This window comes from Notamacropus eugenii, chromosome 3 (genome assembly GCF_028372415.1).
Source record: "Notamacropus eugenii isolate mMacEug1 chromosome 3, mMacEug1.pri_v2, whole genome shotgun sequence".
Classification (NCBI taxonomy): Eukaryota; Metazoa; Chordata; class Mammalia; order Diprotodontia; family Macropodidae; genus Notamacropus; species Notamacropus eugenii.
In genome coordinates, this window is record NC_092874.1 from 292,914,976 (window position 1) to 292,937,604 (window position 22,629).

The 22,629-nt window shown below is 41.6% G+C and overlaps 1 protein-coding gene across 34 annotated transcripts in view; it reads right to left on the reverse strand.

The window, feature by feature from the left end:
• The window catches only part of RBFOX2 (RNA binding fox-1 homolog 2), a 313,475-nt gene that overhangs the window by 79,716 nt on the left and 211,130 nt on the right, over window positions 1-22,629 (reverse strand). The window contains exon 1 of one of the 34 annotated variants that reach the window (XM_072655916.1): window positions 3,692-3,773. The exons of the other annotated variants lie outside the window; for them this stretch is intronic. Within the exon in view, the coding sequence (XP_072512017.1) occupies window positions 3,692-3,730 (39 nt within the window). The 5' untranslated portion in view covers window positions 3,731-3,773. Of the gene's footprint in view, window positions 1-3,691; window positions 3,774-22,629 lie in introns of those variants that run through there. 34 annotated transcript variants of the gene reach the window in all.

The following is a 22,629-nucleotide window of genomic DNA, read 5'->3' on the forward strand; positions in this document are numbered from 1 at the left end:
ATATGCAAGGCGCTGTGGTGAGTGATGTGAAGCCCACCAAGACAAGTAAGACACAAGTTCCACCCTAACAGCGGAAGTCCACCATACAAGGAAGGTCAAAGAAGGTTCCATAAGAAAGATATCAAGTATTGCTCAGGGAGTTCGGAGGGAAGGAAGATCCACCCCCCACCCGCCCCCCCACTCCTTAATCCTCCACCAGGGCAGCAGGGATTTCCGGAAGTTTTCACTAAGCCTCCAGTTGGAAAGCATTTGACTAAAGCAGAGGTGGCCCCTGACACCCTGCCCCCCTTGTACCCCCATCCAGTGATTTCCTCCTTTGTTTCATGACCTTCTTCATCTTGATGTAGCTCTAATTAATCACAAGTTCTTCTTTGTGTAGAACAAACTTTTCCTGTCATGCTGATTCAGTAAGTTTGAGAACCTACCAAATAAAATCACAGAGCGAGTTGCGCCCTTGATGGACTAGTAGTGAGACAGTGCTAAGAGCTGCTGGAGGCATCACTTCTGGCTAAGGCAAGAGTACCAAAGTCATATATGACTGAGAGCTAAAAGAATTGTCCAGCAGACTAAGCACTCTGGCTGGAGAAGAAAAAGGATGAAAGGCAGCAATCAGGTTTTAAGTGCCTGCTGTATTCCTGGCACTGGGCTAAGTGCTTTGCCAGCATTATTTCACAACAAGCCTGGGAGGTAGGAACTATTATTATCCATTGTTTTCTTCATTTTCCAGATGAGGAAACTGAGCAAACAGAAGCTGACTGACTTGCCCAGGGACACACAGCTACTAAGTATCTGAGGCCAAACTTGTACTTAGTTCTACCTGACTCCAGGCTCAGTTCTCTGACCAGTGTGGATTTGATGGTCAAAAAAGGCTTATTGGGAAAACTAGGATAGAAGATTGGCCTTGAAGGACAGGCAAGATTCAGATAAGCAGAAAGGAGGGAGGGAGAATATAATATAATATAACATGAACCAAGGTAAAGTACCAGGAACAGGCAAGGCAGTTTCCCTGAAAGAGTAAAATAAATCTATGGGCACCTCAGTGACAGAGTGAATAAAGCTCTAGGCCTGGAGTCAAGACCTGAATTCAAATGTGACCTCAAACATTTACTAGCTATGTGACCCTGGGCAAACCCCTTAACCACTGTTTGCCTCAGTTTCCTCATCTGTGAAATGGGGATAATAACAGCACCTACTTCTGAGTTGTGTTGAGCATCAAACATAATAACCGTAAAGCCCTGAGTGCAGTGGCCAGAACACAGTAAGGACTACAAGCCATTATTATCATTTTGCTAGGAACAAAGAATTTTTATGTAGAATCTACCTCTGGCTTGGGATAATATCAAGTGGGTGGAGAGCTGTAGGAGATACACACATATCTCTAAGATTCAGGACTTTGAGTGAAAGGAAATGGAGAGCCAAAATAGGCTTTTAAATAAGGTAGGTATGAAATTACCTAGAGGCAAGAACATAAGGGCTGATAAGAACCAAGCTGCTCCATGGGAGCCAGGCTGTGAGCCATTGAAAATGAGTCCATACTCTTTCACAGACCTTAATTAGACCAACACTCTTTTGCACCTACTATGTGCTGAGAGTTTTGGAAGGATGCACTTTACAAGTGTCTACATACATTGCCGATGCTGATCCTACTCTTGCAAGGCTATTAAAATGCAAGTGTATTTCAGAAGCACTTTAGTTTTTTTAAAAAAAGAGACTTTTCTTTCTCTTCTTATTCAGAAGTAGTAGGAAGAATGACAGTCTGGGAGCAACATATCTGATTAGTGCCGGCTGATGAAACTGAGAGTCACTCCAATAAACATGTAACAAAAAGATTATTAAAATCTAAATGGAAAAAGCAATGATAACCTGTAAGTCTGGAGCAGAAAGATGCTTGCGCACTTGAAATCTGTTACCTCTACCCCACAAAGTTTGTTAAAGGCAATAGCCAGTGGCTCTAAATTTGTCTTAAGTTTCCTAGCTTAGTGGCTTCTGATGGAAACACTTACTAGACAGACTCAACTTCAATTACAAGGGTGGGGAATCTGCCCCTCAAGGCATGTGGCCTTCTAGGTCCTCAGGTGAGGCTTTTTGACTGAGTCCAAGTTTTTCAGAACAAATCCTTTTATTAAGGGGATTTGTTCTGTGAAGTTTGGATTCAGTATATGAATTCAAATTCGTATTCAATTGTTACGGTATTAAGTTCAAGCTGAAATTAAGAAAAATAATGTATCTTTACACCTAACTTTACAATTTACGAAGCACTTCAGAAAACTTGCAAAGATCATTATCCCCATTCTACAAATGAGAAAACTGAGTCCCAGAGAGGGGGGAATCGCAGCTAGGAAATGGCAGGGCTAGAATTTGAACCCAGGCCCAATTTTTTTTCTCTGTATATGAATAAAAATATATATAATATAGGCAGGGGTGGGGAAACTGTGGCTTCAAGACTATATGTGGCCCTCTAGGTCCTCAAGTAGAGCCCTTTGACTGAATCCAAACTTCACAGAACAAATGACCACATGTGGCCTCTAGGCCAAAGGTTCCCCAACCCTGGACAGTACTCCCTCACGTATAACACACACCATTCCAAATGGTTCATTTTGTCTGGACAAAGAATGCATTTCTCCACTTAAACAACATTACAGAGAATGATTAGATTATCTGGCCAAATCAAGAAAAGATTATTTAACCCTTGATAGTGGATAAACTCTGGCACTTATAATATTACAGAACGAAGAGGAAAACATATTCTAAGCTCCAGTGGAGGATGGTAGGATCTTATGTCCTTCATCCGCAGTCCCAGATGAAGCATGTACATCCTATCCTACAGTAGAGACTGACTCCCCTTTCTATATTTCATCCTTACTGGACCAGGTCTCCCTGAGGGATGGAGTGTGTAGAGGAGAAGACTCGGATGTTTCCTGGTCTGGAGGGCTGAGAAAGAAAGCTCCTAGGGAGCCAAGAGTTCTCATATGGGGTAGTGACTGTAACAGAGAAGAGTCCTGCGAGGGCAACTTCAGGGTTTATTCCCATGAACTATGAAATATGGCAAAGGGGTAAGAGAGATAAGAAGGGTGTCCTGAATCTGTGGATCCCAGGGAGCCAATGGCTCTCAGAGGAGGAGTGCAAGGACTTGAGATTCAGCAGTGTCAGCTCTCTTGGAAAGAGGGCAACCAAGTTTGTAAGTCAAATGTTCTCAAGTAGGAAACTGACTTCCAGAACATCTAAAATGAAGACTTTTTCTGCTTGGAGAGAAAAGAAAAATAACTAACAAAAAGCAGCCATCTTGGAAAAATGCCTTGCACAAATTAGGTGGTGAGTCATTCTTTCTTGAATTATATTGATTAAATAAAAATACAGACCTTTTGAAAGGCAAGGTTAAAAACAAACAAAAGATAATGATGTAAGCAGGTAGAAGAGGAGGCCTAAGGGCACCTGTTGCTCTGCTACTTACCATCTGTGGTCTATAAGAAATCACTGGGAACACAGAGAAGTACCACATGTCCAGGAAAAGGGCAAATGTGAGTCAGTTCCTCAGAAAGGAAGGTTGTAAGCTATTGGCTGGTGAGTTTAATCTAAGTTTCTGGCCAGAGTTCCTTAACATGCAAGGAAAGAAAGGGTTTCTGAGTCTTATGAGGAAAGCAGTGACCAGTAAGACCCACTCCAAGTTCATGAAGAACCCAGGCCAGGTTACCTCATTCCCGGATGAAGACAAGCAGCTGGACTGGTACATCAGGAGATGCCACAAGCATGGTGGATTTGAATTTCAAGGTGCCAAAGTCTTTTATGATATTCCTGGGATGAGATGTCAAACAAACAATAACACAGTCAGGTGGATCAGAACCTAGTTCTATGACTGGACCTAAGAAGTGGCAGAGAGCCATTCACTCCCAGGTCTCTAGGCCACCATCATGGACCTGCCTTGTTATTTTTCAGCATCATTATTGATGACTTGGATGAAAGTACAAACAGCAGATTTACCAAGCCTGCAGAGAGCATGGGTGAGGAGCCTGGGATGCAAGAGATCTTGGTGGTCGGAAGGATGGGCAAAATAAGACTGAGATTAAAGTAAACAGGGGCAAATGAAAAGGTCTTCATGTGAGTCCCCCAAATCAAATTTCACACAGCCCAGATGGGAGAGGCATGTCAGACAACGATGAGAGGAAAAGATCTCAGGGCTTTAGTGGACTTGCTATAGGCTCAACAAAGAAGCCAAGGCAATGGTAAAGTATATTAAAAGAATAGGATCCATAAAGGCAGAGATAATAGGCCTTCTGTCCCCAAGGAAATGACATGAAGAAAACCGCATTCAGTTTTAGTTATCGCATTTTGGGAAGGCCACTCACAAGCTGCAGGTAGACATTATAGTGAGGGGGATGGGAATCACGCTGTATAAAGGCCAGCTGAAAGGAATGATTTAGTCTAGGGAAGAGAAGAGTTAAGGACACGAGAACTATCGGCAAGTAATGGGTGGCACGCAGAAGAAAGATGATATTTACTTGGCCACAGTGGGCAGGCAGAACTACAGCAATGGGTGGAAGCTGCAGACAAACCGATTTTGGCTCTATATAAGGAAAACTCCCTACCATTTAGAACTGCCCAAAAGGGAAGAGGCTGCCTTAGGAGGCAGTGAGTTCCTCCTCATTGGAGATCTCTACCAAATACGCTGTACAGCTCTTGGGGGAGGGGGAGCATGGAGACACTACAGAAGAGATTCCTTTGACCTAACTCAAAGATTCCAGAAGGTTGACTTTTCCCTGCAGGCGAGTTCTGCCATCAGCCACTCATGAATATTTAAACTGGAAAATAAATATTTCAGAGCAAAGACATTCAAACCAATCATCCTTTAGGATAAAATAGATGACAAACATTGCAACAGCCTTAAAAACTCCTAAAAAACAAGTGTTCCTTTCTGCTTTTTTCTTTCAAGAAATATTTAGAACACCCTCTATCTGAATCATAAAATCACATTGTTAAAAGAGACTCAAGAAATATTTTGGTCCATTATCCTGCTCCTAGGTGGTGCATACATAAGGCAGTTATTGCTGAAGGCTCCTCAAACTCCTAGGAGGGTCTTGTCACCTTCTCTAGCAGCCTCTCCTTCCCCTCTCATTGACTGCCTCTTGTTTATGTCTCTGTGGCAAACTAAGTTTGAACCTTCCCCATGAGAACCCTTAGTGTGCTTAAAAACAGTCACTAAGCCATACCACTGTGCCTCGGTTTACAATCCAGTCAAGACGACAGCCTCAATTGTAACCCTTTTCTTTGAGCTGGCTGTAATCACACTTCTGGCTCTTCTTTGCCTTGTCTAGGTTCTCCACAGCCTTTTAAAAATGGAATCCCAAACTGGACACAATATTCTACTTGGCATCATACAAGTACCGCTACAGCAGAGCTAGCCTGATTAAAGGGTCTAAAATGGGAACATTATTTTTAAACGAACTTATCAGGGAAATAATGCTACAACCTTATGAAACTCTACTCCTAACTTAAAGATATCTAACTTTGGAATTAAAAAATAGGACACTGTTCTAAGAAAAGAAAAAAAAAAGCTTCAGGTGTCTCCCTAGTTAATTCTCAAAGTTCTTACAGATGCCCTCAACAACAATCTCCTGCACATCCAGAATCTAAAGATCAAAAAGCTCAAATGAACACAAATAGATATACAGTTCATGCTGAAAAACTGTGTGCATGTTCTGTGTTCTCCAGTAAGTCAATCTGCCACCTGGAGCCTATCAGAGCTCAGGACAGATGCAGTTTGATTTTTCTCCTCTTCTCTCCTAGTCCTACCTTGTTCTAACTGATGCTTCTAAGAAGGCATGGCCCTTGGTGGCCTCCAATATTGGTCCTTTCCAATTCCTTCTCTCCTCCCCTTCCCTGTAACCCTGGATTGATTCTGTATACACTTCATAGGTTTAAATAACAAGGAACAAAGTCACCCTGAGGAGCGGCAGTGCTAGGTGTTCATGTCACCCATCCAGCTGCCAAATCTAGTCTCTGTCCTCACAGCTTTTGCCTCTACTCTCCTCTCTGTTCATTTTTAAAAATTTGATTTCTATTTTCCATTCCAAATTTTCTCACTCCTCCACCCACTGAAAAGACAAGAAACACAACACTCATCATACATATAAAGTCTAGCAAAAGCTATCTGTCCCTGAGCCATTCTGCCCTGCCTCCACCTCCACCCCACCCCGCAAACAGTGGCCACCTTAGTCCAAGCTCTCATCACCTCTTAACTGGATTCTAGCAACAGCCTCCCGATGGATTATGTGACTCGCCTACTCCATAAACCCCAGTGGCTTCCAATTGCCTTTAGGATGAAAAATAAACTCCTCTGTTTAGCTTTTAAAGACCTGTACAACTTGGGCAGCTGAGTGGCACAGTGGCTAGAACACCAGGACTGGAGGCAGGAGGACCTGAGTGCAAATCTAGCCTCAGACACTTACCAGCTGGATGACCCTGGGCACATCACTTCACCCTGTTTGTCTCAGTTTCCTTATCTGTAAAATGAGCTGGAGAAGGAAAGGACAAAATATTCCAGAATCTTTGCCAAGAAAACCCCAAACAGGATCACAAAGATTCGGGCTCAACTGAATGACAATATAACTTGGCTCCAAGCTATGTTTCCATCCTTTTCAGATATTACCCTTTTCTATTTAACCACTTTTGGTATGTATAATGTGTTTATAAGTTGTTATTCAGTCACATCTGTGGCCTATGGACCACAGTATGCCAACGGTCCGTGGCTTTTTCTAAAACACAAGCTAAGTGACTTGCCCAGGGTCAACATTGCTATTGAGTGTCAAAAGCTGAATTTGAACTCCGAGCTTTCTGACTTTCTGACTCGGTGCTCTATCCACTGAGCCACCTAGCTGCCCAATGTGTGTTTAGACAAACACACATATGTTTATAATAAATAAACATATATTTGCATTTATTAACTAAATGTGCATGTAGACAGACAGATACAGTATATTTGTTTTCTCCCACACAAGAAGATAAGCTCCTTCAAGTGGAGATTGTTTTATTCTTTATACTGTAATCTCTAGTGCTTAGAACACAGAGCAGGCACTCAGTGTCTGGTTGATTGACTGAACCACAGATCGGGTGTTACTGGTGTCAGGAAAGTCTAACTAGAATTACACACTTGCTCTATGTTCTGGATTGTGCACTTTCCCTTCGAAGGGATGAGAGTTTATAAAATCACCTCTCTACATAGGGATGTGAGCACACGTTGGACGATCTAACCTTGACCTTTTTATGCCTTGCAGTCATGTTGAGATTAGCAAGCAGTCTAATGGAGGGAAGGCATTTCCAGTTACCCTATTGATCTGTAACATACCAATCAATAGGACCGGCCACTGGACTCTGAGCCCATTAAAAGCTTGATGTCATGAATGGAGACTGAAATAGAGAACAGTGGGAGTGTCAGGATTTAACCCTTTATCACAATGAAAAGAAAGAAATGAGCAAAGCAAACAAACAAGAACAGCCCTGGAGGTAATAGGAAACCTTAGGGAGTTTATAGATAGAGGCCTGCACTTTAGGAGGTTGACTTCGGCACCAGAATGAGGGGGTCCACACCTAAATTACTACACTACCCTACATGGATTGGCTTCCCAGCCTCCGGGATCTCTCTACTCCAAAGCTTCCTCCACTCAGCTGTCAAATGGATTGTCCTAAAATACAGATTTTTACCCTATCGTCTCTGTTTCTTGTACTTAGGTCCAAGTAAAAAACCCTCTGTTTAGGCTTTTAAAACCCTGCATAAAGATGGTCCCTTCCTCCCTTCCCAGTGTTGTTACACCTTAGTCTCTACCACGCTGTCAACACTGGTCCCTTTGATGTGCCTCACACATGCCACTCATCTCCGAAAGGCCTAGGCTGTTCTCTCTCTTGGTTTCTGCCTCCTGGCTTTCCCATCCTCCATCTTAGTGCATTCCTTCTGGGATGACCCACAATTTATCCTGCATAGAGCTGCTCTGTCCATTAGACCATGAGCTCCTGGAGGGCAGGGACCGAGTTTTGTTTGTTTTGTTTTTGGCCTTTCTTTGTATCCTCAGCATTTAGCATAGTACCTGGAAAATAGCAGGGGCTTAATAAATAAATGCATGTTGACTATCTGACTGGAATGGAGGGAGACTCAAGGAATAAATGCCTATTTTAGGAGCTGAGAATACATGATCAGCTCACAATGACCTTCTAAGAGGGAAATCCAAAGTACAGGGAAAATAAAAAAGGCACAAATCGATCCTAGCAGCCGGGAGGTCAAGAAAGGCAAGAAAAGAACTGAGGAAGTAGGCCCCTGGGGAGGGCCTGTCCCAAGCCACCACGGCAGAAGGGAAAAGTGTGGGGTGAGTAAAACAAGAGGCTGCGGGGACTGCAGCACAGACTCAAAAAGCATTTGTTAAACAGCTAGTCTGGAGCAGAGAGTGAACTGGGCACTGGGGATACAGAAGCAACAGGCAGAATCCCCAAAGACAACGAGCTTCTAATCTAATGACAGAGGATGACACGAAGGCATGGATAAAATTCTGGACAAAAGGTACTAACCTTTGAGGACGTTAATGAAGACTATGCCTTAAATGAAGTAAGGGATTTAAAGGGCCTGGGATGGGGAGGGGCTGCATTTCAGACACGGAGCCAGCCAGTGCAAAGGCGTGGAGATGGGGAACAGAATGTGACACGTAAAGAGCAGTAAGAAAAGTTAAACCTTGGCTAGACTATAGTGTGTGTTACGGTAAATGCTGTGCAGTGAGTTTGGACAGGCAGGGTTGCTGCAGGTTGTGGAGGGCTTTAAATGTCAAATGGGTGTATTTTGTGTTTATATTTAATCTGCCAAGCAACAGGGAGCCATCTGAGTTTACTGAATAGAGCAGTGACAAGATCAGGTGAGTGCTTTAGGTAAATCACTTTGCAACTGTTTCAAGGATGAACTGGCATGAGGAGAAACTTGAGGTAAGGAGACCAATTAGGGAGCTATCACAATAAACCAGGGAAGAGGGAACCTAGGTGCCAGGTACTGCACCTTACAAATAGTAACCCATTTTATAATATAATACATGACATAACAACAATAACAGAAGATATACCATTGATCAAGAGGTGGTGGGGCCTGGTCTAGGGTGGTGGCCCTGTGGACAGAGAGAAAGGGATGGATTCAAGAGATGCCCTGGAAGTAGGGAGGCCACACATTGAAGGCAAGGAGGCCACACACTGAAGGCCAGAGGAGTATAAAGGGAAATGAATCAGACAGACTTACAAGCAGCTTCCTCACAGCACAAACACTCTAATTCAGGGAGTCCCTTTGCCAGTAAACATTCCCATGTTATCCCCAGAATACTTCCAACCTTTTCGTTTCAATGCAATGTTCTAAAAAAATTTTTTTTCAAAAGATAAAAATAAAAGAATGCAGCCAATTTTTGTTTTCTGCTAAGTCTTTCCCTGTACCTTAATGCTCTTCCTTTTACCAGGATCTATACTATCAACATTCACAAAAGTAGGTTTCTAGTTTCACTAAAAGATCGTATTCCAACGACAGGTAGAAGCCCAACATACATTTCTTTTGAACCTTGTTTCTTAAATTTAAGAATTTTCTCCTCAAGAATAAGAAGGGCAAAACTAGTCTTGATACAATCACTTCTAAAACATGAATTTTCCAAATTCACTATGGTCCCGATGGAAAGTCGCTATTTCTAATAGGTTTTGTTCTGTTAGAGAAGCCCAGGCAGGACACTCTAGAATAACACAGCAAACATCATTATATGGAAGCCAGTGTTTTCTACTGCTGCTTTTCTCCCAGCAAGTAGATGAGTGCCACTGCATAAGGCAGAGAGAGGCAATTTCATATTAGTGAAGTATGCCCTCCCTTCTTTTTCTGTCTTCCCCAGGATGAATTGGCTCCTAGATGAAATACTGAGCAGTCAAACTGTAAAAACCTTTCTCCCAGGTTAGAATTTCAGGGAACAGAAGCTGTATACAGAAAAGTCGGATCAATCTCTTGCTGCTTCTGTTTTGCAAGAGCCTGAGGCTGCAAGGAAGGTGAGCAACCTTCTCTTAAGATTCTGGCTGGTGGCAATTGAGCGCCAAGGATGGTAAAGAGATAGACTGATTAATGCCTGTATTATAAACCAAGGCACACAATGAAGTAGTTCCAAGGGCATTCACCATTTGGGTATGAGGATTCACTAGCCCTGTGGCCTTCTTAAACAGAAATAAAAAAGTAGAGAGGTAAAAATTTGTGCCATTAAAGACTTTTTAGAGTAGGTAAAATGAAGCCTTAACTATTCTAAAAAGGTGAGCATTGTTATAACATTCATACATGAAAGTCTTTTGTCCTTGTACCCCCAGCACCTGGGACAGTGCCTATGACAAAGAAGGCCATTTCTGAATGCTAGCTGACTGTAAGCTGATTTAGGTAAATCAAGACTGAAGCCTGGTTCTCTCCAAGCCCTCGTCACAGAAAGAAAAACCACGTCACTAAAAAGCTAAGAGCTAAACCATGAGGCTCAGACCTGAAAGGGTTCCCATTAGTGATCATCAAGTTCAATCTCTCTTGTTGATGTCACAGAGTGATTTCGGGAATCATCCCCAAGAAATTCCTCTGCTAAATCTAGAAAAAGCATCTTGTGGTCTGTCCAAACTGGAGTCTTTCCAACCACTGCTTCAGACCACCTTGTGTCTCACTGTATAGCATGAGTATGGGCATGCACTAGTTTCTTTATACACATGGATGCCAAACACAGCATTCCCAGACTCATGGTGCTATGGCAAGTTTATCTCCTTACCTCTGCCACACTACACTGAGTTCTTCTTTTGCTTCTCAAGAAAGACAACTTTTTGGGCTAGCTGGGAAATCAAGTCACAATAGGAGAGGGACAGACGGATGCATTCTGTTTTCTCTAGAATTTGTCACATATCAGTAGTGTCATTTGCAAATATGAAGGATATAATACTATTTAGTACTTTGCATATCAAAGTACCTTCTCAAAAATGCAATGTAACACACACTAGGCCTTTAAACAGCCTGAGGATTATCACAGAGATCAAGCCAATGTATCTCTGAAAAAAAATTCTCTGAATGTCAATAAAATGGATAAAGGAAAGCATTAGAAATTTTATCAGTACTGTGGTACTGAAAAGACTTAGGAATAGAAGAGAAGCACAGAGGGGGAGCCCTGGACAGCAGTCAGCAGAAGGCTGGCTTCACCTCTTAGCTTTGTCACTTACAGGATATAAGAGATCACAGGACTGAGCACCTAAGGAAACATCAGAGGCCCTGCAGTCCACTCCCCATCCCCACCCCAGAGGCCATACTAGTCCACCCCTTCCTGAGGTCCAGATCAATTCACCTGGAGACCTAAATTGCTCCAGGTCTTCACTACAAACTCTTTGCTTACAACAGTTCCAACAAATGATGTTAACGCACTCCTTCTCAAATACAAGGGATGATTCTAGCTGTGGATATAGGCCACGATGCCTATCTCAGATCTCTACTGGATTTTCTAGCCCATCCCAAAAGAGAGAGGGGAAAAAAAGGGGGAAGGAGGAAGAGGAAGAGAGAGAGAGAGAGAATAAGGGATGAAAAGAGGGCAGGAAGAGAGCCAGAAGGTAGGGATAAGATGGGAGAGGGTTCCAGGCATGGAGGACAAGCAGTGAAAATGCCCAGTCAGGAGATGGAGTGTCTTGTTTGAGGACATCAAGGAAGCCAGTGTCACTGGACTGAAGATTATATGGTAGGTGGGTATAAGGCATAATAAGGCTAGAAAGGTAGTGGAGACAGGGAGCAGTCTAAGCTATAAAAAACTTTGAATGTCTAACAGAATTTTCTATTTGATCCAGGAGATGAGAGGTAGTCACTGAAATTTTCTAAGGAAGGGGGTGACATGATTAGACCTATACTTTAGGAAAGTCACTCTGGCAGCTGAGTGAAGGATGGACTGAAATGGGGAGAGACATGGAGCAGCGAGCCTCAGCAGCAGGCTATAGCAATAGTTCAGGTTTGAGGAAATGAGGCCTGCCCCAGAGTGGGGCAGTATAAAGAAGAGACGGAGATATGTGGGATAGGACCTGGGGACTGATTGGATATGGGAAGTGAAGTGTCAGCAGAACACGTAGATTACAAGCAAACGACACTGAGAAGATGATGGAACCCTTGATCAGACATAATAAAGAAGCTTAGAAAGGAGAAGAGTTTCAGGGGGAAAATGATTGTTGCATTTTGGACAAGTTGAATTTAAGATTTCTACAGGACACAAAATGAATATCTAAAAACTAAGTCATATTAGTAAAGGATGTGCCCTTCCCCACCATGGAGTCCAATTGTTTTTAAAAAACAAACAAAAACCCCCAAACCCATCACTCTTAAGTGTTCAAGTTCTACAAGAGAGTAACAATAATTTTACAAACTATTCATAAGTATTTCCTGGTGGCTCCAAGTCAAATGTGCACAGTAAGTTCAGGCCTTCACTTTAACCCTAGATTGTTTTGTTTTGCCACTGTACTCTCTGCAATGGATGGCAAAGGGCATTTCCAAAAGCTAATGTATAAGAAAAGCCTCTCATTACAGCAATGTCATGGATGGTTTCCTAAGAGCAACCTCCAGGCTAAAATGACCTGAATGTGCAAACTATACATTCACAGTCAAAATTAGCTCAGTGCTAAAGACAGTATGGTATTGTAGAATAAAAGGCAGACTTAGAGCTAGAAATGCCTACCTTCAAATCTGGCCTATGGCATCAATGAGCTTTGTAATCATGGCCAAGTCACTTAACATCTCTAAGCCTCAGTTTCTTCCAAAGTTTTCTGCAAAATGGGAATACTAAGTGTAGTATTAAGTTCCTCAGGTGGCATCTATAAAGCTCTCTGCCTTAGAAGGCTAGGACAATGTCGTCTCTTCTCAATGTCCTAAGACTTGATGGCCAAGGCCAAATCTTCAAATTTTGTGATTTTGCAGCCATGTAGATGGGGGTGTGCAAAGTCTTGTACTGCAGTGACAGGTCGGAGGAAGCCAAGATTGGCCTCAAATCTTTAGTTCAGAATTGGAGGGAGATTGTTGTTTGTCCTTCCTTCTGAAGAGGACTATGGTAGCAAATCATTGTTTAAAAAAAAAAAAAAAGGAATTCAGTTTTGATTGCTGTCTCTTTTTTTTTTTAACATCGCCATCATTTCCCCAGCATTCCTCTCTCTCTCAGAGAGGCAAGGGAATAAGCATTTGTATAGCACCCACTCTGGACTCAAGCAGGCCATCTCCAGTTGTCCTAATCTATATCCTGCCACTGGACCCAGATGGCAGGTGGAGATAATCAAATTAGGAAGATGTCCAATTGGAATTCACCCCAGGCAGGCTGTGAAGACAGTCTATAGATCCTCTTTCAAATCTCTATTGGACTTTCTGGTCCAACTCATTAAACTAAGAACCTAATAAAAGCACATTCTGGCACCCAGCAGAAGAATCACCTCATTTAATCTTACCTCCGGGTTACCTGGGGGGCCTTCCAGTGGGAAAACAAAAACATTCTTTCGTTGCCTTCTCTTCCCTTCCCCCTTTGCTCCCAGGCCCCCCTCCTCAAAGAGCTTATATTTTAGGAGAAAAACAACAAGTTCACAGATTAAGTGAATGCAAAGAAACTTGAGGAGGAAAAGAGCATCAACCAGTGAAGGAATCATGAAAGGTTTCCTATAGGAGGTAGCTCCAGAGCAGCCTAGAAAAAAGCTAAATTCCAAGAGGAGAGAACCTCCCAGGAATCAATCCGTGGGAGCTGGAGACCACTCCAGGACCTTTGGGAGGGAAGCAACAGGAAATCCTTCCACAAAGCTAAGGTGGATCCTCTGAGGGAGGTCCCTGCTATCATGCTCACTTTTCCAGCAAAGAAAAGGAAGAACTAAGAAGAACAATGACTTGACAATTCATAGAACCAATACCATATGGAAAAAAGACAAAACTAAACTAGGATCATGGGCCAGTCCTCATTCTCTGGGCAGCAGTAACAGGCAGATCCTACAATAAAGAGAAACAGAAAAAGGTGTGCATGAAGCCCATCAAAATACGAAGGTCACAGTGAAACAGCAAGTGGAGTCTCCTACAAGATATGGGGCTTAATGCAAATTCCCTACTTGGCCCCTGCTAAGGATGGGATAGATCAGGTTGCCGAGCAGGGATTAGAATTCACAGCCCTATGCAACTATTTGATTAACTGGATCCAATTGCATTCTAACTGAATCATTCTACATTAGTCACACAAGTACCAGGGAAACTTACTCCAGACTGATTTCAAGGAAAGGCCACTCTGAATTAAAGATTCTTTTAATGCTATTTTATTACTATAATTAAAGTATATAACAGTAACTTGACCTAGGTCTGATTGAAGTCCTTAAGGGAATTCCTTTAATGAATAGTCTATTTTCAATTAGAACATCAATTATTGGTATGTACATGTCTGCTTTTCCAAGGTTTCATAGAAGTTTATTCTCTTAGGCTAATTAAGCATGGCAACTCCTACCTTTATCCCAAACTTTAAAAAAAAAAAAAATTCTTGCTTATGCCAGTAATTTGCATAGCAACAAATTCCTTTCTTGACAGATCCAGAAAAAGTAACTTTTAACTACTAATTAGCAAAAACTCCAACCTTGGGGGACACTGAATTAATAAGCTTTTATGTTATTCACTCTGGAAATATTATTTGCACTCACTCTCCACTGAGGCTTGGGCAACTGAATCTAACATATCGCTCTGATCAAGAGTGATAAAAGGGAGAGGGGAGGGGGACTGAGATTATGTGACCCACTTATGAAGAAGAAAGAATAAATAATAAAAGCATCCATAAAGATTTTTTTTTTGAAGCCTGTGTTACTAATAAGAAAGCAAAACACTTGGTTACCATGGCAATAAGCACTCTCAATAGTCACTATAATGGAGTGTAACTCTTACCTCCCTACTTGGTGCATGAGTTAAGGCTTCATTTGCCTAAAGGATACTACTGACTGAAGCCTCACATCACTATTAGGTGCTCTGGACCATTGCTACTTTTTGGATTTCTTCCCACTAAAATGAATAATTTCCTGTCCTTTTGCTGTCTACTTTCTCACTTGCCAGGGAAAGAGAAAATTATCTTGAGACAGCAAATTGAAAAGATCTAGTTCTCAACCTATATTTCATATTACAATTGTTTTCATTCAAATTGTGTGTAGTAAAAAGGGGAAGAACAAAAAACAAAACAAAACTGGATCACTAGAGAACTGTAAGACAAAAAAATTTTAGAAAGAAAATATAAGTGCAAGTAGTCTAGTCATTCCTATTTTGAGCCATTGTATAAGTCAGTCATTGAAAATGAAACTAAAATGGTGCTGGATTCTCTCTCCATGTGTCTGTCTACAGATGTAGCTGCACTTAAACCTACTATATGGACCAAGGTGCCCTGCTCTGATAGAGCTGAAGGTGAGGCAGCATGGCTAGAGCCCTCCTAACTATTCAACCCTAGCATATGAGCTGTTCTTAAATTGTGGAATGTGACATTCAATTCCTAAGACAATTGGAAAGTCCTGGCAATCCATGATATTTATAATCAACAACCCTGAGGAGGTAAATGAGTGGTGAAGACAGGACGGTGGCCGCCTGCCCCCACTGTGCCCCTGGGGAGAACAGGTCAGTCTTCCCACATCTTGGTGTGATGCTCTGAAGAGGAGATACCAGATCATTCGAGAACGTACAAACACCAGGTCATCAGTCACTAAATAAAATTATTATTTTCAGAACTTGGATCAACCAAAAATTTGGCAACCTCAAGTCTAACAATTAAAGTAAGAGACTGATAATAGATGTCACTAATTTTGATGTGGCTGATTTCATGGTTTTTTTGTTTTGTTTTTCCAGGAAAACAAGGACAGGCAGATAGAAAGTAGATAGAAAAATAATGAAAATATGCATTAGGATAGGAACCACAGATTAAAAGGTCTGACCATAAATTCAAAATATTCTTATTCATAAAGGAGATTCACTAAAGTAAAAAAGAGATGTATAATACTATATTAATTTCTAAATTTTGAGGGTCATACAAATGGTGAAAATAATGCAATCAATGTCCTTCAAATTATATTGAAGATTTCTATGTAATTTTAACCTTCCTTGAAAGAACATACTGGTTACTTCTGCTCCCTTTATAGCATATTATAATAGCTAAAAAATAAAATACAGAAAAAGGAGAGAAGGAAATAAGAGAAACTAGTGACTTTTTTAAAAAAAATTAAAGCTAAAATGGATGGGATACACCTACTAGTCTATCCTAATTACAAGAAAGATCTCTCTCTCTCTCTCTCTCTCTCTCTCTCTCTCTCTCTCTCTCTCTCTCTCCTTCTGACTCCCCCCCACGCAAGAGATTAATTTCCATAAAAATGTCATAATAGACCCTCATCTTCAAACTGCATAGGTATTTCCTTAGGTCTTCTGAAATGGACTGTGGAGAAAGAGTCTAGCATAGTGTCTTCAACATGTATACTAGGGCTTTACAATGCTTTTTTTTTTTTTTACCATTGAATTTTTATTTTACTTCTCTTAAAATCCAGGTCCTTTTCAAAGCCCTTGGCATATATGATTCCTGTTACCAGAAATAGCCTTCCTTTTAACCTCTCAGTGTTAGAATCTTATCCATCCTTCAAGTTCAAATCCACCTTGTTGAAAGAATCAAGCACAGAATCTCAAAGTTGGAGGGGACCTCAAAGGTCATCCATCTAGTCCAACTTGGGGGAATTCCTTGTTTGTCACTCCCCAAAATTAGTCATTTAGTTTAAAGACTTTTATGCGGCCGGTTGCAGGTCTAGCCTTTGTCTGTGAAGTCTTCCCTTACTGCCCATACATTTCTGAACATGACCAATGCGGGAATTTGCATTGCTTGAATTTACATTTCTGTTGTAAGGATTTTCTTTTTCTTTGTGTTCAACTGGGGAAGAGAAAACAGATGTGTTATTTTTTTTAAAAAATTCAATCAAAAATTAAAAAAAATTTAAGTGAGTACAGGGTACTATATTATAATAGTTACTTGATATACTTATCATTTTATTTAAGATGGCCAAAAGAATCTCGGGTAGCCTCTAGAAAGGACAGAAAGAAGGCTAGCTAATGGGTTTGATTTCTGCCTTTTATGAATATGTAATTGGAATCTTAGATATATGGATATACAAATGGTAATTATGAGAAAGGTAACCAGATCCTGTAATTAAGGAGAAATGAATGTGTTGGGTTTTTTTAAAAAATCTGAAGTAAACAACAACAAAAAACTGATTAAAGTAATAGAATTGTTAAATACAGAGTTCCCAAAAGAAGGGGTAAACTCTGTACCTAGAAAACTGTGTACGTATGTCTTTTTTTTTTTTTTTAAGAACAATTTGTCTGAAGTGGTTTAGTTGTAACATGGCAAGAAAACACACTTTTCCAACTAGTTGCCTGATGGTCACAATCATCCAGAAAAGGCCCTTAAGTACCGCAGACAGGTGCTTAATAATTCTTGTACCTTTCCCTACAGATCCAAAAGAGTCAATTCCAGGAGAAAATCAAGCAATGATATGCACCAAAATAATCACTAAGATACATTTGATATACAGATATTATTCTTGGGAATGTTGTCTTCAACTACAAGAAGTGGTTTGTTGCATAATAAGCATAAGAGTGTTAAGTGTGGAAAGAAAACCAGTTTTGGAGTCAGAGGACTTGGGTTTGAATCCTGACTTCTATTTCCTACAAGTGAGACCTGGGGCAAGTCACTTCTCCTTTAGGGGTCTCAGTTTCAGTCACAGGTAAAATGAGGAAATTGGACTAGATGAGCTCTCAGTTTTCTTCCAGCTCTGACTTGTGATCTAAAGTCCTTTCAGATAGAAACCCTGTGATAATTAGAAAGTGATTTCTACACTTCTTCCAGTGCTCTGCACAATGCCTGGCACACAGCAGGCCTTTAATATTTGACTGAATACATAAAAAATCTGGAATGTATGGGAATGAGTATAAAAAGAATTAAAAGATCCAAAAGGATATGTTTATAAAGAATGAAAGTTTACTTCAGCAGCACATACACTAAAAACAGACAGATACAGAGATTAATGTGGCCAATGCATGTCAGTCACACAAACCCATGAAATCTACTGCATTTTTTAGGGCCAACCTAGAATTTGTTTTGTGTAACTATCCATATTTCTTACAAATGTTTTATTTTTCTTTCTTTTTCAAGGAAGGGGGAAAGGATAGAGAAGAAAAAATAGATATTTCTTCACTAGAATAAATTAAAAAACCAAAAAGAATGAAAGATACTAATTTGCAATTTAGGACTAACCTTGAATACAGCTATTAACTTCATTATAGCATTTGGTGTTTAAATGCTATATTTAAATGTTAAATGTTCCTTTTTTACCCTTTGGATGGGCAGACTTGGATGTACTGCCACCTGCCATGATGGAGGGAGTATCAACACTGAGGAGCTCACAGTTCTACTCATGTATTACAGCATTCAAGTGAAACAAGATTATAGTCATAGGTTCCTGTCTCTCAATTTTCCATAGATTAAGTGTTTACTATTACATAGTTCTTATTATTTCTTTTCTTTTTATTTTGGAGACAACTGGGATTGAGTGACTTGCTCAGGGTCACAAAGCTAGTCAGTGGCTGAGGCCAAATTTGAACTCAGGTCCTCCTGACTCCAGGGCTGTGCTCTATTCACCGCACCACCCAGCTGCCCCATGTCCCATCACACAGCACCACAGGGTCTTTCTGGAACCTGTCCCTTATGGGACCAGAGAACATCCTTTGATTTTCTAAAAGCTGTGAGTGGACAAGCAATGACCTTTGAAAACTAAGCATATATGAAGAGAGTTTAATATTGTAAAACAAAACTGATCTGGTACATACTGACTGACAAACCTAATCTTTACTGTGCTGAGTGCAATTGGTTCACAGAAACGGTTCTTTTTCAGTATTAATATGCATGCGGCAGTGAGAGCGCTTGAAACCATGTCACATAAAGAATAGCAGGTAGAAATGAAGACATATTAACCCAGAGAAGATCTAGGGACGCCTGACCAGCTCTCTTCTGATGTATGAGGCACACTGTCTTATGCTTTTTCAATTACACAAATTTTGTGACTGCAAAAGGCTAGGCTAGGAGCAAGAGGAAGAAGTTATAGGATGATGAATTTTATCTGAATGTAAAGAACTTTTTCCACAGAGAATCTCAAAATGGAAGGAACTGCTTCATTCACTAAAAAAGCCTTCAAGCAAGCATCAGATATAAGAAACTGAATGAAATTACCTTTAATGTCTTTTCCAACTTTAGGATTCTATAACCTTAAATTTCTAGTTCTGGGGTCCTTCAGGCTGCTGACAGAAGGTATGAGAAAATCTATGAACTTTTTATCAGGATGTTTTTAAATACATAAAATAAAACATCAGATCATCAAGAAAACCAATTTACTGAAATAGACGTATATTTTTAAAAGTTCACAGATGTCAGGTTAAGAACCCCTCCTTCTAGACAGTAATGGAAGTACAAGTAAGAATCTTAAAAAAAAACAGACCCAATGAAGTATAATGGCAAGGATTATATTATTAACCAGCGAGGCAACAGGACAAAGATCCTACAAGATCCTACAATCAAAATAACTGTTGATTATAGGAGTTGGAAAGTATTTACTGCAATAGGAAAAAGCACATATTTTAAATACTAATGTATTCCTAGATTATCTGGTCTGTGTCATTCTGTGTTAAGAATGACGAAAACGAGTCTCAGAAGATGGAGATTAGGTAGAAAGTCACTTTGGAAGAAGCACCAGAAAAGATGTGCCAGGAGCAGAATGTGGAGAAGGGGCTCAAAAGCTCTGCTCAACTGTAGGACTCAGAGAGGGCTGGGGGGAGAGGGAAGGCCTGATACCATAAGAGAATATTTGCAAAGGGAGAGGAAAAGGAGAAAATTAAAGAGAAAGTCAGGCCTTCTGGTTTCTCTCTTCAGCTCAGTCGGATGACTGAAAAAGAAGGAATGTGCAAGAAGGGGCCTAAGGTACTCCAGGAAGGAAAGCTAAAGGAGTATTCTTCATGAAAAGTTACTTGTCAAAACCATGATGGACTAAAACCTCTCAGAAACAGGACTCTTTGGACGTGGCAGTTAATCAGGGAAAAATAAAGAGGGAGGGAAGCCAAGATAAAAATCTTAGGTGTGCCCAGCAACTAGGAAGAAGGCAGACATGACCTTGGTATCATCAAACCTACCATTCCTTCAGTCAGTCCATAAAAATTTAATAAGTGCCTACTATGTGCCAGGCAAAGAAAGTCAAAAGACAGTCTCTCCCCTGGAGGGCATACATATAATATAATGGGGGGAAACAACAGGCAAGCAAGTACATACTAACAAGCTCCAGACAGCATAAATAGGAAATAGTCAACAGAGAAAAGGTGTGAGAATCCGGAGGGATTGTGAAAGGGTTCCTGTAGACGGTAGGATAGAGATGTGAAGGAAGCCACGAAGCAGAGATGGGGAAGGAGAACATTCCAGGGATGGAGATAGCCAGTTAAAATGCCCAGAGCCAATAGATGGAGTATCTTGCTCAAGGAACAGCAAGGAGGAACTGGGGTGGGGTGCGGCAGGGTTGGGTGGAGGTTTAGGGGGTAATTCTAGGTTATGAACATTTTATATTTGATTTTGGAGGTGACTGACAGCCACGAGAGTTTGTTGAGAATGGGGTTGACAGGGGCAGATCTGTACCTTAGGAAAATCACTTTAGCAGCTAAGTGAAGGATAGTCTAGAGCAGAGAGGGACATGGCAGGGAGACCAAAAAGTGGACATCGTGAGATGAGAGTCTGCATCATCAGAGGTAAGAGCAGTGAATGTGCAAGAGATATTCCAAAGGTGAAACCAGCAGGCCTTGGCAACAGATTGGATTGCGGGTGGGGGTGGGGTGAGAGAGAATGAGGAGTTGAGGATGACAACTAGGTACCGGGAGGATGGTGGTGCCTTAACAGTAAGAGGGAATTATGGAGGGGGGGAGTTGGCTCGGGGAGGAAGTGGATGAGTTCAGTTTTAGACATGTTGAGTTTAAGATGTCTAATAAGCAGCTGGATGTGAGACTGGAGGTCAGCAGAGAGATTAGGACTGGATAAAGAGATCTGAAAATCATCAGTATAGAGATGATAATTGAATCCATGGGAACTAATGAGATCACCAAGTAAAACTGCACAGTGAGAACAGAGAGGAGGGCCTAGGATGGAGTCCTGCAGGGTACCCACAGTTGCAGCTTAACCTGGAAATCCAGCCAAGAGACTGAGAGGTGGTAAGAGAGAAGCAGCAGGACAGAGGGGTGTCAAAAACCAAAAGAAGAATGTATCAAAAAGAAGAGGGTGAATGATTGTGTCAGAGTCACTAAGGAAAGATTTGACAAGGGATCAGGAGTAACTGAGGAGAGGCGAGGAGAGGAGAGGAAAGAGAGGTGCCTATTGTAGACTGCCTTCTTGAGGAGTTTAGCTCCAAAAGGCAGGAGATATGAGACCAAAGTCAGGGGGGCAAGTGGATGATGTGAGGGCTTTTTAGAGCATGAGGAGCCATGGGCAGGTTTGTATAAGACAGGAGGGAAGCAGCCAGAAATTGAAAATCCCCAGAGAGTGGGGATGACAAAGGGGGCAATTTGCTGGAGGAGATGGAATGGAATAGGATAGGATCCCCTAAACTTGAACAGTGGTTGCAAAGTGGGTTCCTAACTTACCTGGTCTCTACTGTAAATGCAGAAGAGAATAAAGGAGAGGCAGAGGGAAAGGGGCAAAGAAAGAGGGGAAGGGAGGGAGAAGTTTTTAATGAGTCAGAGAACAGCTTGATTTCATCAGTTCGCCATTTATGGAATTCTGAACTTCTCTTCAGGAAAATGAGGCGGCCTGTAGCACAAGCTGTTTTTAAGTCCCTGTCAAAGAAACAGTTATCCCAGAAGATGTGGGGCAGTGGAGGAGAATACAGAAAGAAACAGAATCTCTGGAAGAAGTGAGGCTGCTTTTGGTTCATTGTAAAGGACATAAATTAGTCTCCAGGCCACAAACTCCACCACCTTCCCTAGTCCTGGGCAGCACACAGTGAGTGGAACCCATGCCAAGGTAAATGGAGCTGGCTGGAGCTTCCAAGAGAAGGGGGCTGGGGAGAAGGCTCCAGGGAAGAGAGAAGAGGCCTAGGATCACGCTGGAGGTAGGGACACAAAATGGAGACTGCTGGAATTGCTGAAGGAGCCCCAGGACCAATGGAAAGGAGGATGCCAGGAACCTGAAAGGGTAAGCAAAGAGCCTCACTGTACACCACTCCTGATTTCTAACCAAATGGAAATGGAGGAGGGGTGGGAGGAGACAGGAATCGAAGTGGGGAAGGATCTTTGCCTTCGACTACCAGGTTGGGAGAGGGACACTCCTGCTCAGGTGAAAGACCTAAGCCTTTAGGCTCCAAAGAAGACAGAGCGAACAATGGATCCGGCGCACACTCCAAAGCTGCCTCCCACCACATGGACTTCCTCAGCCAGCTGCTTAAAGAGACAGCAACCCCTTGGCCATTCTCTTCAATTCTGAACACCTTCTCCCATCCCCCCAGTCCTGATGGGAAACAGATTCCTAAGAAAATGCCAGCACGGCA